Source organism: Mobula birostris, chromosome 25 (assembly GCF_030028105.1).
Source record: "Mobula birostris isolate sMobBir1 chromosome 25, sMobBir1.hap1, whole genome shotgun sequence".
NCBI classification, from domain to species: Eukaryota; Metazoa; Chordata; class Chondrichthyes; order Myliobatiformes; family Myliobatidae; genus Mobula; species Mobula birostris.
The window spans coordinates 20,422,573-20,439,787 of NC_092394.1; the positions used below are offsets into that span (position 1 = coordinate 20,422,573).

Below are 17,215 nucleotides of genomic sequence, written 5' to 3' on the forward strand. Positions count from 1 at the left end.
CCCAGATTTGATTAGAAAGCTAAGGTAAAGGAATCCTTAGGAAGCAGTGACCATAATGTATAATTCACACTGTAATTTGAGAAGGGGAAGCTGAAATTGTATGTATGCATCAGCATTACAGTGGAGTAGAGGATATTACAGAGGTATGACGGAGGAGCTGGCAAAAGTTGACTGGAAGGGGACACTAGCAGGGATAATGACAGAGCAGCAATGGCTGGAATTTCTGGGGGCAATTCAAAAGTATGGGATAGATACATACCAAAGATGAAGTAGTGTTCTAAGGGAAGGATAAGGCAACCTTGGCTAACAAGGGAAGCTAAAGACAACATAAAAGCAAAAGAGAGCATATTATACAGTAAAAATTATTGGGAATGTACAGAATTAGGAAGCTTTTAAAAATCTAGAGAAGGCATCTAAAAAGCCACAAAGGGAGAAAAGATGAAATATGAAGGGAAGCTAGCCGATAAGTTTTTTTCTGATATACAAGGACTAAAAGTGGTGGAGGAACTTAAATATTTTGCATCAGTCTTCACTGCAGAAGACAACAGAATGCCAGAAAAGTGAGAGTGTTGGTGCAAAAGTGTCATTGATACAACTAAGGAGAAGGTGCCTGGGAAGCTGAGAAGTCTGAAGGTTGATACGTCACCTGGACCAGATGGACTGCATCCCAGAGTTCTGAAAGAGGGAGCTGAAGAGTTTGCAGAGGCATTTCAAGAATCACATGGTTCTGGGGTGGTGGACAATTCCAAATTTCACTCCACTGTTTAAGGGAGGGGAGCAGAAGTAAGGAAATTATAGGTCAATCACAAGCAAGAGAAAACCTGCAGATGCTGGAAATCCAAGTGACACACAAAATGCTGGAGGAACTCAGCAAGTCAGGCAGCATCTATGGAAAAGAGTGCAGTCAATGTTTCAGGCCAAGACCCTTCATCAGGACATTTTAGGCCAGTTAGTCTGACTTCACTTATTGGAAAGATATTGGAATCTATTATTAAGGAGGATGCATTGGGGTACTTAGAGACAAATGATAAAATAAGCCAAAGTCAGCATAGTTTTCTAAAGGGGAAATCTTGTCTGACAAATCTATTCAAATTCTTTCAGGAAATAACAGGAAGGATAGACAAGAGTCAGTGGATGTTGATTACTTGGATTTTCAGAAGGCCTATAAAAAGTTGCCACACATGAGGCTGCTTAACAAAATAAGAGCCCATGGTGCTATGGGAAAGGTGCTAGAACAGATAGGATAGTAGACTGGCAGGATGCAGAGAGTGGGAATAAAGGGGGCCTTTTCTGGTTGGCTGCCAGTAATGAGTGGTGTTCTGCAGGGTTTGGTGTTGAGATTACTTTTCACTGCTGTGGATGACAGAATCGATGGCTTTGTGGCTGAGTTTGCAGACAATACCAAGATTGGTGAAAGGGCAGATAGTGTTGATGAGGCAGAGTGTCTGCAGAAGGACTTAGACTGGGGAAATGGGCAAAGAAGTGACAAATGAATATAATGTAGGGAAGTGTATGGTTATGCACTTTGGCAAAAAGAGTAAAGACATGGACTATTTTGTAAAAGGGGAGAAAATTCAAAACTCAGAGGTGCAGAAGGACTTGGAAGTTCTTATGCAGGATTCCCTAAAGGTTAACTTGCAGGTTGAGATGGTAAGAAAGGAAAATACAATGCTAGCACTTAGTTCAAGAGGAATAGAATACAAAAGCAAAGATGTAATGCTGAGGCTTTATAAGGCCACACTTGTGGAGTATTGCAAGCAGTTTTAGGCCCCTTATCTAAGAAAGGACATTCCCTGTACCAAGACTGAAGATGTCCTGATGCAGGGGCTCAACTTGACTTGAATCTTAAGCATCCCTTTGCATCCAAGATGCAGCATCTGCATTCTCTAAGAAAGTAGTCATACTTGCCATATCATCAATGACGTGGACAACAATCTAAGCTGAACAGGAAGGATTACATAAGTATTCATTCAGCCTCTGGCTGAAGTAAAAGCTCAATCATAAAATGCTGGAAAATGCCTGACAAAAGGCAGGACATAATTTCCCGCCCCCCATCCCTGCCTCCCCCAGAAGGAAAGGAGGTGAAGGGTTTGCGGAGCTGAATTAGATTGGATGAGAGGGATGTCAGTCTTCAGACATACGAGTCCCACATTACTGAGCTTCTTGAAGAAATCAAGCACCAGTGATGAATGCCATGAGGTGGCAGCACTGGAGCTTCAGTAAATTGCTGGGAGCCTTAGTAAAATTTTTGACTGATCAAAGACTTCACTTTTTTGGTGAGGATCCAATCAAGAACTCAACCGTGCAAATAGAGGCCTGATGATTGACTGTGAAGAGGTGGGAGAGGCAGACATGGGCATAGAGAATTTGCACTGCTAGATCATCTCAAAACAAATTCTAATCTTGGTACTGCCATCAGTAGTGCTGTTTCTGCTGTTCATAATGTGAAAATGCTATCTCTCTGCCTGCCTCACCTAGGAACTACATTGAATTGCTCTAAATTGTAAAGTAGTATGAACAAAATCCACTATGGAAAGCCATCTCCCTCCATAAATATCCATCAGCTCAATTAGTAAAGATCAAGATATTGTTTTTTAGATTAAAATTTCCAGTAATTTTTCTTCATCATCTGCCAATCTACACTGCTGATAGCTGTATCCAAAAATATTATGAACAGAACATACATGTAGGAGGAGAGGAGAAGATAGCGGCACGACGCAGCATGCGCGGCCGCTCCAAATTGATATCGTATTTGTGAAGTAGGATGCCGTGCACAATCCTGGTTTGATGGAGACAGTCGTGAGAAGCATGGAGGAACATCTGGAGAAACTTCTGAAATGCCTGCTTCGCTGCCGCTGCTACTGTGCGGTCGAGAATCTCCGGAGGGGAAGGCCCCAAATCCTCAGCTTTGCCTATTCCTGTTGCCAGGGCCGGGGTCGAAGTGCTCGGCAGAGATGGTGCTTGGTTTCGGAGAGCTGGTCAGAGGTTCGAAGTTTTCGGACGGACTCTGAGTTGGACTGTGGTTGGGTGCTTCCAGGATGCTGCATTGGCAAGATCGTGGCGCTGGAAGCTCATGGTAGGAGGAGTTTTCCTCCTTCAACTGTCTGCGTGAGATGATGGGACTTTCCAGAGACTTTGAGACTTTTTTTTACCGTGCCCATGGTCTGTTCTTCTATCAAATTATGGTATCGCTTGCACTGTTGTATGTTATAATTATGTGGTTTTTGTCAGTTTTTTTAGTCTTGGTTTGTCTTGTGTTCCTGTGGTATCATTCTGGAGGAACAAATTGTATCATTTCTTAATGCATGCATTACTAACTGACAAAAAAAAAAGGACTGCGTATCCTCATAATCTAATCTAAGAGCGGGAGAAGATGGCAGCGCAACCCAGCATGCGCAGCTCCCCAGTGAAATGATATCGTACTTCTAAATTGGACGCTGTGTACAATTCTGATTTGATGGAGACAGACGTGAGAAGGCACAGAGGAACATCTGGAGGAATTTCTGAAATGCCTGGTTCACTGCTGCTGCTACTGTGCAATCGAGAATCTCTGGAGAGAAGACCTCAAAATCCCCGGCTTTGCCTGCTGCTGGCGACCGAGCTGGGTCGAAGCGTTCGGCAGAGATGGTGCTCGGTACTCAGTGTCGGAGGGCTGATTGGAGCTCGAAGCTTTCGGACGACTCAGAGTCAGACTGTGGTGGGGCATGGCAGGGAGTTTTCTTCCTTCTCCTGTCTGCGCGAGATGTGGGACCTTCAAGAGACTTTGAACTTTTTTACTGTGCTCATGGCCTGTTCTTCAAATTATGGTATTGTTGCACTGTTGTAACTATATGTTATAATTATGTGGTTTTTGTTAGTTTTTCAGCCTTGGTCTGTCCTGTGTTTCTGCGATATCACACCGGAGGAATATTGTATTATTTCTTAATTCATGCATTACTAAATGACAATAAAAGAGGACTGCGTGTCCGCATAATCTAATCTAATCTAAGAGCAACATTTGTCTTATTGCATTCTTTTTTTTGTAGTAATAGTGATCATTCAAGCCTGTCCTTTAAACCAAATATTATTAGAACACAACATCACAGAACAGTACAACAGACAGATACCTGTGATAACCACAATGTCAATCAAAACTAATCCCGTCTGCCTGCCCACAGCCCATTTATATAACTTACTTTTAAACGTTAAAGATATGGCTTATTCCACGGAAATGAGTAAATGGAAGAATACCAGTGAAACAAAATGATTTCACCATTGTGATTTTGCCCATTGCATTCTAAGCTGGCCAGTGTAGTGACATCAGCAATGGACTTTGAGTGGAGTGGTCTGGATTCAAATCTGGCTGGCTCTTTGCATACTTTCCATCTGTGCTGGCTTGAGCATTGAGCTACCAGCTCAGCCTCGTCAAAAAAAATAACAGACAAATGCCAAGGAAACAGCTAGGTTGCCGCCCAAAGCTCCACAAGGCACGGAGACCAACAAAAACAGCAACAACTGTTACATTGTAAAATCTAAAATAGAATGCATTTGTCTGTTTTCAAATAACATTCCTTTTGATTTAACATTACCTCATTTTACTTCAAGTTATGCAGGAAAGTTTAATGAAAACAGCCGATACCTGTATTCTAGAATTCACACAAGATTGAAACTAATATATTTAAAGTGGTCATAGGATCAAAAGCTTTAAAGATGAGAAGTGTTCTTTGAACATTAACAAGACCAGCAGCGGTATGGTTAAGTTTCTGATACTGGGGAGTTACTCATTTTACAAAAAAAAAAGCACAATGAATTCAAATGGATAATCAACTCCTCAAGTAGATCTTGCAATTTATTTTTTTATTTCAAGGCATTTAACCAATGTAATGAAAGTGAAACGATAAATTCTTTTCTCAATTACTCAGATGAATGCAAGATGTATACAATAATTAGTATACATTGTTTAGAATTTCTTCATATTCAACACTTAATTCAATATTCTTTGAATATTTTTAATCCAAAATAATTGTGTAGAGCAAGCATTGTGCACAACTGCATGTATTTATTTCAATACAAATGTACAATAGATGAGTTTACAAGGAAGCTCACCACCATCACCACATTTCCACTACCATCTACAATAGAGTGCATTTCTAAATGGCATTAGTTACAATTAGCATTCATTGCACAAAAGAAACAGTAAGCAGGTCACTGACTATCTTTGTTAAATATAACTTTTAGCACTCAATTGTCCAAAAGTGCATGCTTAACACCATTTGAGATATCAGACATTTGGATTTTTTTTTCAATAAAACTTTTGTACCACATCAAGGGTTAGTAATGGAACATATAAAACAATTACAAGGCTGGACCCAAGAGGGATCCCTTTAGAAAGCATTCTAAAACTGTATGAAATGTAGTTTATAAACATCTGAATCCAGGGGATTGGATAGAAACTATCCACAGTATTAGTTTACTTTAGAATATATACATCATTTTTGTGAGTGTAAAATTAACATTTCAAACTGTTATTGGTAAAAGTTCTAGTGCCTCAAAGATGTGTTGCAATATTATCTAAGTCAGACATCACTCCCCTCTAGAATGTTTCTGTTGTATCATAACAGATCAATTTTAGAAGATCACTGGTAAAATTCTACATCTTGGCATTCATGTGCTTCAAACCATTCCACAGGGTGGAATGTTGATTTTGTAGTAGCTTATTGTACTGCATGGACAGATGGTAAACATCACAGATGGGCACACTCCCTTCAAGTGTGCTCCAATATCATAATCAATTAACTCATGCAAATACCCTTTTTGACAAATTGGCTATTACTGTTTTGAGGGATAGTGTTAATTATACTGCAATTTCAAAATTTTTAAATCAAAATTTTATAAGTTCTTTTAGTTAATACATTCTCCTTTCTCAGAATAGAAACACTAAATTCAATATGCTCCCCTCTCTACTTTATTCCACTCTTAAGGCCAGAAGTTACTGAATGCTGGAAGGGATTACCAAAGTGGCAATGAAGCTTAAAATGTCAGGTAAGTTAACAGCTACTTACGGGGACTATAAAAGCACAATGCTTTTGTAACCCTCGTTTTATACTGACATTCACTGTGAAAATTCCTGCTGATATATTCCATTTTCTCACTGTGTTGCTCAGTGAGAAAGGGAAGGGATTATGCTGTATGTGGTTCTAGTTTTACTCTGCAGTAATTCATGATTAAAAATGGCTAAAACCACACGATTATAAGCAGTGTTAAAGAGGCTACAGGAAATAAATCTATGATACCATCAAATCACATTTTAAATAGAGATACAGTATATTTAATCTCTCCCAGATTTGTGAGACTATTATTTAGAGCTGGATTTTGTAAAATTAAACAGATAATGAACTTGTAGTTTTGGCCCAAATATGATCTATCTGTACTGAATCACTATGTCGGTCTGGATGCCAAATTTACCCCTGCTGTAAAGAACACTAAACTTACTCCTTGTTTGGTGCCCCAATTTCACTCAGGAGATAAACAAATCAATCCATGGTAAGCAGAAGGCACTTTACCTGATCTCACCTTGAAAGTCGTGACAGTTAAAAGCCTGTTCTGAAATGTTTCTGTAACTAGGCAAGGTGTTATTTTTGCAAGATGTGGAACTTGCAAATTACTGACAAAATTAGTTTGTTCTGCGACTGTTAAAGGTCCATTGGATAATTGCTTCCCAAAGTTTAAAAACTAGTGGTTAAGGCATTCTAATTGGACATGTTCTGGAAGAAAATCTGTAACATTTCATGACTTTGTAAACAAGACTTAATACTTACAGAATCAAAGAAAAAAACAACACTCTGGGGTAAAGGCAATGCGGAAACAATATCACTTGTACACAGGATGTTAGCATTTCGAAATAGTGTGTTTGAATTGGGCAGTAGTGAGTCATTATCACAAATGTCATACAAGGTCAGACTACTGATTTTTACCCTTGCTGTTGGCAAACATCCCAGCAGCAGCTTTCTTATAAAACAATTACAGCACAAACACCTTCTCTTGCTTTTCTGAGTCATTCTTAATAAATGCTGTAATGGTCTAAATCTAAGTGTGGTGTCAAGTTAAGAAGATATTTGAGGCAGTTCAAAAGAACAAAGCCCCACTGCCCACGTACTGCATGATTAGTCTGCAACATGCCCTGAAACAGCCTTTAATTCTGTATTTTTCTTACCCGAATAGCATACTGTAGTATTACTGTTTCATGATACAAATAGTTATCAAATTTTATAATGTTAGTACATTATTCATTACCAAATCTTCCTCTGGCTTTGATGAGCATTTATCAAATAAACACAAGTAAAAAGATTTGCAATACTTCCATGTTCAGTCAACAATTGACTTTACCTAGTATCCTTCACCCAAGCTGAATTCATCCACCGATTCATCCTAGTGTCGTGGATGCAGTGGTTTTGGTTACCCTGGTTTACAGTGATGAAAATTTCTAGCATTTAACATAATGAAATGACACATTTACTAGTTTACTTTAATATACTAAATTTGCACTCAAATCTGGAATGCCTTAGAATTCAATCAGGCTAGGTTTGAAAAAAGAATCTGAATAAGTGTTCATACCTCTGACAGAACAATCTCACTTATTGAAGCTTCTTTTAATATATAGATTGAAAAAGTCCCTCTAATTACTATTCCCTTTCAACTAACTTAGTTTCAGGCATCTGAAGCTGCAATTCTAGTATTCCAATTTAATTTCCAAATTGCTAATGCTGAGTGGAAAAACTTGATCAATATTTACTCATTTTCTAAAAAAATTGTTTTGGCTAAATGAAGACAACTTTAATATTATGCATTTAGAACTTTCTGAATGATAATAAATTTTCCAAAGCTCAATTTAAAAAAAATCTGTAAAAGTTAAGATTAGGTGACATCACTTCCCATCCAAAATTCACATCTCCTAGAGTTATTATATATAAATTTTCTTTCACTGAAATGTCAAGTCAATGCATAAATGCTGGAGATAGTGTTTTTTGTTCCCCCTTGTAAATCTTACTTGTTTTAATTAAGGATGAACATTTTCAAAGAAGTGAATAAATGCATCATGATTCTTAATTCATGAGTAACAAAAATCAGACTTTAGTGTCGTATAGCAATGGCCACTCCATTAACATTTACCGTCAGTATGCTGTACAATGAAACATACTGGCAGCATAATGCCCCTATATTTGGTGCCTATGGGCAACAAGGAGGCTACATGTTCAAAAGTACTCCTGTACAGTTACTGCTAGGTGGCTCAAGAAAATATTCTCTTCCAAATTTTCGGAAGTGATATACATGAAAAGTATAGTGTTTAGACTTTTAAACAATGGCGAACTTTCAATATAACCGATTGTTGTAATCAAGTAGCATTTCGAGCCATTGCACAGTAATTTACTAAACTATGAACTTACACTCTACGATTTATGACCGTTGGAGTGGTCAATGCAAAAAAAATAGTGCCACTAAGAAAGCAAAGAGTGGAAACTACACTACTATGGGGTACTACCGTTCAACAAGGTTCAACTGTTATAAGGCATACAATGCACAAAGATGCAATGGTATTGATAGTTGCCAGTTACAGACAGGTTCACAGTATCCTATATGAAAAGGCACCCCACTCTTGGTATTTTTGACAGCTTTTAACAGGGTCCATGGTTCTTCAGCTTCAGGTGACGGAAAAATAAAGCAGCAAGTAACCCATTGATAGTCCATGTTAAATCTAGATACTCTCAGACAAGAACTTAGAGAAATATTCAAGGTATGGCTATGTGGTTGAAATGACTTGCTTGCAGTTCTTCCATACAAGTCAATGGGACGCAAGATGCCTTGTCGCACTGAAATTTTACAGCGTTAATATCCACCTATGTAGCACATAGTACTTTTCAAAACAACTTAATTGAGTTAAGAATTCCAGTGTAACATCACCTGATGGTCAAAAAAGTAAATATTTACATCTTGCCAAAATGTCCAAAGTTGACAGTTATTGGCCATCACTGCACTGCAACTTTTGCTTTGGCCAAGTCATTTATGTAGTGGTAGCGATTCCGGTTAAGTATGACTGGTGCATTCTACCACAACATTGGAGAATTAACCTTTCCTAGCCTTCTTCAATGTGAAAGCCAAAACAGTCTATCACAGGAAAAAAAAAATCCACAGTATTTGAATCAGCATTATGTACAGGGATTTCAGTTTGCTTTTGAAGAAATATGCGTTTCTTTAGTCTCCCAAATGTACAGCAGAAAAATATGGAATGTGATTGAAGTGCTTTACCATCATTGTTTTTTTTCACGGGTTGTTATAGTAACCAGCTGCTTGGCTGCCTTGGCAATGTCATAGGCACACTGGATGACTTGTTGTGTGAGCAACTGAATATCAACTGGTGCACCAGGCTCTGGTGGAATTGTTTTCCTGCATTCACATTGCAGTCGGAAGGCACTAGCATTTAGCAATTTCAAAGAAGACCGAACTGTATCCAGCGAAGGTTTCTGATAATAAAAAATATAAGGGATAATGTCAACATAAGCTAGAGAGCTTCTGCACAGTAACAGACCATTTATTTACAAAATAAAGTTCAAAGAAAATTATCTATATATATATATATATATATATATGTCACCATACACAACCCTGAGATTCATTGTCTTGTGAGCATAGTCAATAAATCTACAGAATAATAACCCTAACAGAATCAACTAAAGACCACCCAATCTGGGCGTCCAACCAGAGCACAGAAGACAACAAACTGTGCAAATACAAAAAGTAACAAAAAATAAGAATAAATAAGCAATAAATATTGAGAATAAGAAATGAAGAGATGAGTAAAGGAATGTGACTTACCTGTGCACAAACTAATGCCACATACTGAACTTGGTAAATTCAAAATTACTTAACATAAAATTTCAGAGCAATAAAATCCTTGCAATGAACTTTAATCAGTCATAGTCATAGTCATACATTATTGATCCCGGGAGAAACTGGTTTTCGTTACAGTTGCACCATAAATAATAAATAGTAATAGAACCATAAATAGTTAAATAGTAATATGTAAATTATGCCAGTAAATTATGAAATAAGTCCAGGACCAGCCTATCAGCTCAGGGTGTCTGACCCTCCAAGGGAGGAGTTGTAAAGTTTGATGGCCACAGGCAGGAATGACTTCCTATGACGCTCTGTGCTGCATCTCGGAGGAATGAGTCTCTGGCTGAATGTACTCCTGTGGCCACCCAGTACGTTATGTAGTGGATGGGAGACATTGACCAAGATGGCATGCAACTTAGACAGCATCCTCTTTCAGACACCACCGTGAGAGAGTCCAGTTCCATCCCCACAACATCACTGGCCTTACGAATGAGTTTGTTGATTCTGTTGGTGTCTGCTACCCTCAGCCTGCTGCCCCAGCACACAACAACAAACGTGATAGCACTGGCCACCACAGACTCGTAAAACATCCTCAGCATCGTCCAGCAGATGTTAAAGGACCTGAGTCTCCTCAGGAAATAGAGACGGCTCTGACCCTTCTTGTAGACAGCCTCAGTGTTCTTAGACCATTTGCTTACTAGTTCTATTGCAATCCCAGCTTCAGATGGGACTAAAGAATGCTATTTTAAATTAATCCTTGCTCCATACAGCAGACTGTACCTTTTGCCAGGAATGCGCACAGACTTCTTGCCTGTCATATGAGGGCCTGAACAGAATAATTCACAGGAACATGTCCATGCTGAGCATGATGCCAATTTGAACCAACTCCATTTGTCTGCAGAAGTTTCTTATCCTTCTAGTCCGTCTGTTCATGTGTCTAAATGCGTCTTGAACTTTACCATATCTGGAGAAACACACAAAATACTGGAGAAACTTGGCAGATCAGGCAGCACCTATGGAGATGATTAAAGTGTCGATGTTTTGAGCAGAGACTCTTTATCTGTCCTGTTGAATTTCTCCTGCATTTTGTGTGTCACTCTGGATTTCCAGTATCTGCCCAATCTCTTGTGGTTATTATATCTGCTTCTACCACTTCCTCAGCAGTGCATTCACAGCACTTACAACCTTCTATATGAATAAATATGCCTCACAAATCTCCTTTACAGTGCAGTATCCAACAATTATAAATGCAATTTTCAATACACACTCAGTGGCCACTTCATTAGGTACAGGAGTGGAACTGGGTGTGGTCTTCTGCAGCTATAGCCCATCCACTTCAGTTTGACATGTTATGCACTCAAGAGATTCTCCTCTAAACACCATTGTAACATATGGTTATTTGAGTTACTGACGGCTTCCTGTCAGCTGGAACCAGTCTGGCCATTCTCCTCTGACCTCTCTCATTAATAAGGAATTTTCACCCATAGAACAGCCCCTCACAGAATATGTTTTGCTTTTTTTTGCACCATTTTCTGTAAACTCTAGAAATTGTCCATGCAAATCCCAGGAGAGCCCAGCTTCTGAGATATTCAAACCACCCTGTCTAGCATCACCAATCATTCCACAGTCACTTAGATGACATTTCTTTCCCATTCTGATGTTTCGCCTGAACAACAACTAAACCTCTTGACTGTCTACATGCTTTTATGCACTGAGTTGCTGTCACATGATTAGCTCATAATATATTTTGCATTAACGAGGTGTACAGTGTACCGAATAAAATAGCCGCTTAGTGTACATGAACAAAATGAAGGCAGTTTTTTTATTAGAGATACTGTTTCTTTTAATACGAAGTTTAAGATCAGCTTGGCTGAACGACTGGTATTCTGACTCAAATCATATGATCATGGATTGAAAATTTCAGATTTCAGTGTACAAGTTAGGCTGATTGAGGAAATTATACATTGTTAGGCTTTAAATGGGAGTCACATCAACCTGTGCATGTTGATATCTGCATTTGAAGAGTAGCTCTGGCCTTTAGTACTACCAAAGAAACAGGTAAATTGACTTTTCATCTCATTTCTACCCCTCCAAAAGAATACCATTACCTTCTGACAATGATGTAGACAAAATTACTTTCAATTCATGACCTACCTTTGGAAAAAGAGAAGCCATTTCAGTAACAGCAGAGTGAATCTTTTCAGAACATGGCACAAAACTGTCAATGAAATACACAAAGGATTAAGATTCATTCACTGACCCATGTTTGTTCTTATGCACAGCTACGAGGGTCTCAAAGTGAGGCCTCAGAAGACAAAATATACATTTAGCAAAAGGGCAAATGCAAATCTGGAGGGGACCGGATTAAAGGAAACAGAAGTCAGTTGAAGAGGCAAATACGAGGAAATCTGCAGATGCTGGAATTTCAAGCAACACACATAAAAGTTGCTGGTGAACGCAGCAGGCCAGGCAGCATCTCGAGGAAGAAGTACAGTTGATGTTTTGGGCCGAGACCCTTTGTCAGGACACCTAGTAACCAGATTAGTTGAGCAGCAGGAGTGGACAGCAATCCTGAGGTCCTGCAGATGTTCAATTGGGTTAAGGTCAAGACTCTGATTGGACCATTCAATTACATCAATTTTCTTTGTTTGAAGCCACTCCATGTTTACCCTGATAGTGTGCTTTGGGTTGCTGTCCTGCTGAAAGATAAACTTTCTACCCAGTTTAAGCTTTCCGGCAGAGGAGAGCTGGTTTTTATCCAGGATCTCTCTGTATTTAGCAATGTTCATCTCCTGACAATCCTGACCAGATTTCCAGCCCCTGTTGCTAAAAAGCATTCCCACAGCATGACGCTACCTCCACCAAACTTTACAGTAGTAGGGATGGTGTTACCAGGCTGATGCACAGTATTAAATTTACACCACACATACTGCTTGGTGTTGAGGCCAAAATTCCACTTTAGTCTCAACTGAACACAAGACCTTCCTCCACATCTCTACAATGATGCTTTGCAGAGTCTGTACAGGCAGTCCTCTGGTTACGAACAAGTTCCGTTCCTGGGTCCGTCTTTAAGTCGGATTTGTACGTAAGTCAGAACAGGTACATCCGGTATTATTTAGCGTCAGTCAAACGTTTGTCTCAATATATATTTTATCTTTCTATGCATATAAAACTCTTAAGAAACATATGTATTTCAATACTTAAATCAGTGTGTTTGTTAGTAATAATGGTAGCTTTCATTGGGGCAGGGCCTTTCACACGCTCCATTATTCTCACTTTATCCTTTAAAATTGTTCCGATCTTTGACCGACTGTAGCTTAACGCTTTTCCAATGACCGATGGCGTTTCACCTCTTTCCAATCACTTTATTTCAATCGTGATCGTTTTCCGTCAACAGAACAGAAACACTGCGGATTCAGCAGCAGCCACCGCAGACTGTAGGTCCTGACCTGAGCTCCCCCAGGTCCTAAAGTCTACAGTGTTCTCAGTGACTGTTGGCATCACAGTAGCCTCTCTTATAAACGCCATTCTTTTCTGGCAACTTGGTTTAGAAGGGCTGCCTGATTTAGGCAGTGTGGCTGTGGTTTCATAATTTTCCTCTTTTTCACTATGGTCTACATGGAACTCTGAGAAATGTTCAGTGCCTTTCAGGTGGTCTTGTACCCTTCCCCAGATGTGTTTTTCTATTATCATTTCCTTGACTTGTCATGAACGCTCATGTCTTCATTTCAGTTTGGTTTGTTGAAAATCTACTGTACTGTTGGACCTTACAGAGAGAGGGGTATGTATTCAAGTGATCCTTCAATTTTTTTACATCAACAATTGGGCGAATTGGTGAGGTAATACAGTATTGCATCTGAGTAAAGCTATCGTAGTAATTACAACAGGGAGTAATATTTTTCCACCTCACAATTTAGGTTTTTGCAGATTAGCTCAAACAATCCTAGTTCATTTTAAATTTAGAAAATGAGACAGTAAAATGTGAAAATAGTTATGGGGTCTGAACATTTTCCCAAGGCATTGTAATTACTATAAAATAGTTAATATTACCAAAGGCTGTTTTAAATCACATTCATGAGGAAATCTGCAGATGCTGGCAATTCAAGCAACACACACAAAATGCTGGTAGAACACAGCAGGCCAGGCAGCATCTATAGGAAGAGGTACAGTTGACGTTTAGGGCTGAGACCCTTCGTCAGGACTAAATGAAAGAAGAAATAGTAAGAGATTTGAAAGTAGGAGGGGGAGGGGGAGATCCAAAATGATAGGAGAAGACAGGAGGGGGAGGGATGGAACTAAGAGCTGGAAAGTTGATTGGCAAAAAGGATACCAGGCTGGAGAAGGGAGAGGATCATGGGACGGGAGGCCTAGGGAGAAAGAAAGAGGGAGGGGAGCATCAGAGGAAGATATAGTGAGAGGGACAGAGGGAGAAAAGAGAGAGAGAAAGAAAGGGGGGGGGAGTAATAAATAAATAAGGGATGAGGTAAGAAGGGGAGGAGGGGCATTAATGGAGGTTAGATAAGTCAATGTTCATGCCATCAGGTTGGAGGCTACCCAGACGGAATATAAGGTGTTGTTCCTCCAACGTGAGTGTGGCTTCATCTTGACAGTAGAAGAGGCCGTGGATGGACATATTCGACTGGGAATGGGATGTGGAATTGAAATGTGTGGCCACTGGGAGATCCTGCTTTCTCTGGCGGACAGAGCGTAGGCGTTCAGCGAAATGGTCTCCCAGTCCGCGGCGGGTCTCGCTAATATATAGAAGGCCGCACCAGACGCAGTATATCACCCCAGCCGAATCACAGGTGAAGTGTTGCCTCACCTGGAAGGGCTGTCTGGGGCCCTGAATGGTGGTGAGGGAGGAAGTGTAAGGGCATGTGTAGCACTTGTTCCACTTACAAGGATAAATGCCAGGAGGGAGATCGGTGGGAAGGGATGGGGGGGGGGATGAATGGACAAGGGAGTCGCGTGGAGCGATCCCTGTGGAAAGTAGAAAGGGGGGAGAAGGAAAGATGTGCTTGGTGGTGGGATCCCATTGGAGGTAGCGGAAGTTACGGAGAATAATATGTTGGACCCGGAGGCTGGTGGGGTGGCAGGTGAGGACCAGGGGAACCCTATCCTTAGTGAGGTGGCGGGAGGATGGAGTGAGAGCAGATGTGCGTGAAATGGGGGAAATGCGTTTGAGAGCAGAGTTGATGGTGGAGGAAGGGAAGCCCCTTTCTTTAAAAAAAGGACACCTCCTTCGTCCTGGAATGAGAAGCCTCATCCTGAAAGCAGATGCAGCAGAGATGGAGGAATTGCGAGAAGGGGATGGCATTTTTGCAAGAGACAGGGTGGGAAGAGGAATAGTCCAGGTAGCTGTGAGAGTCCGTAGACTTATAGTAGACATCAGTAGATAAGCTGTGTCCAGAGATAGAGACAGGAAGATCAAGAAAGGGGAGCGAGGTGTCAGAAATGGACCAAGTAAATTTGAGGGCAGGGTGAAAGTTGGAGGCGAAGTCAATGAGCTCAGCATGCGTGCAGGAAGCAGAACCAATGCAGTCGTCGATGCAAATCACATTCAATCATTTACATGACATAGAGAGATATTCAGTTACTTAATAAAACAGTGTGGTCCAATGTGTTGGCCTGCTTGCTTACTTACTTACTGGCTAGTGCAACCAAACAATATTTCAACTTTTTTTTTTGCAACTACTACCCTACATCATTAATGCTTAATTAAGCAGTTCGCATACAAACCTTTCATGCTTACACTCTTGTGCTGCTCGAAGCAGCTCCTGGATGTTTTTGGTGACCTGCTCTGTTTTAAGGATTACATCCTCTGTACTCGGAAGGCTTGGATCTAGCTCACCCTCATGCTCGTCAAACTCCAGATGGAGGTCATCATCCCTTCCCATCTTCCCATCAGCAATACTTATGGGGAGGGGAAGAGGGGGAAAGAAAAGAGAAAAAAAAACAAGTAAATATAAATTGAGTTTAATAACCCAGCAACTAAAATAGTACCTACAGTAAGTTCTCAGTACATTGTCAGGTGCATATAGAAACCAACTGCATCAGTATGTTACTAACTTTAAAAAGACTCAGGATTCAGATCACACCACAAGTAGCGCTGGATCACTTGAAACTCAAAATGTTAAATATGTACCATGTAACACAGGTTGTGCCTACAATGACATTACCCCTAATACCTCATTTCAACTTTCAGAAATCTTTAAAGCTGTGGAGTGATTAATTTTACATCTCCCTTCACCAGTCACAAACTGGAAGGTGCTACAATTTCCAGAAAATAATTACTTTACACTCTGAAAGTTGTTTACCATGGGACCTTGCAGGTCAGTATCAAAGCAGCAGTAACTGTGTAATGGAATTGATGAATGAAGTTTGCAACACGAGTGTATGATTAGTTTAGAGGCAATGATGTCAACATGCAAGAAATATGAAGAATCCATGGAATAACAAGATATAGCCTAGATGTGTTGATGACTGGCAGGTTGGTGAGCTTGCTGGTCACATCACCAGGAGCATGCTGTCTTTTCTAGTAGGCTCCTTGAGCAACTATGATGGCCTGGGACAGAAAAGCTCCAGTCCTTGGTGTACTCATGTTTTGAGAAAGTTACAGAGTAATCTTGGTAAAAATGCCAGTTTCAGTTTCTTGTGTGAATCAATGTATACTCATGCAATTACAATGTAATCTATTCCTCCTCTGTGTGACTGGGCTTGTGTACGAACAATGAGTGCAGTCAGGTACCCTTCTAGTTTTGAATAAAGCTTTTGCATGAGGCACTACCTTCAGAAACAGTGTAGAAAGCTGCGAAGTTAAAAGCGATTGGCAAGCTCCATGTCCTAAAAACAAAATATATACCAAGTGCCACACCTGCCCATTCACCTTCGCCCTAACCTCCATTCAGGGCCCCAAACAGTCCTTCCTGATGAAGCAACACTTTACCTATGAACCTGATGGGGACATCTATTGATTCTGGTACATCTGATACGGCTTCTTCTACAATGGTGAGATCCGTCATAAATAGGACTTCTTTGAACACCACCACTCCATCTGCTAAAAGCCAATGGTGGCCAAGCATTAATTCAGATTTTTATTCCCGTTCTGACATGTGAGTCCACTGGTTCCTCTTGTGCCATGATTAGGCCACCATCAGGGTGGAAGAGCAAAACCTTGTATTCCTCCAACCTGATGGCATGAATATCAATTTTGCCTTCCGGTTAAATTTCCCCCCTCCATTCTTCTTTTATTCCCCACTCTAGCCTTCTACTTCTTTTCACCTGCCTATCATCTCCTCCTAGGTTCCTTCCTCCTCTCCTATCAGATTCCTTTTACGTTTCCTAG

The 17,215-nt window shown here is 40.3% G+C and overlaps 1 protein-coding gene across 11 annotated transcripts in view; it reads right to left on the reverse strand.

The window, feature by feature from the left end:
• Positions 1 to 4,901: 4,901 nt before the first annotated feature.
• git1 (G protein-coupled receptor kinase interacting ArfGAP 1) overlaps positions 4,902 to 17,215 on the reverse strand; it is a 228,873-nt gene continuing 216,559 nt past the window's right edge. For all 11 annotated transcript variants that reach the window (XM_072243748.1, XM_072243744.1, XM_072243746.1 and 8 more), the window contains 3 exons: positions 15,610 to 15,783; positions 12,025 to 12,088; positions 4,902 to 9,497 (listed from right to left, as the gene is read on the reverse strand). In XM_072243748.1, the coding sequence (XP_072099849.1) occupies positions 9,285 to 9,497; positions 12,025 to 12,088; positions 15,610 to 15,783 (451 nt within the window). In that variant the 3' untranslated portion in view covers positions 4,902 to 9,284. The remainder of the gene's footprint in view (positions 9,498 to 12,024; positions 12,089 to 15,609; positions 15,784 to 17,215) is intronic.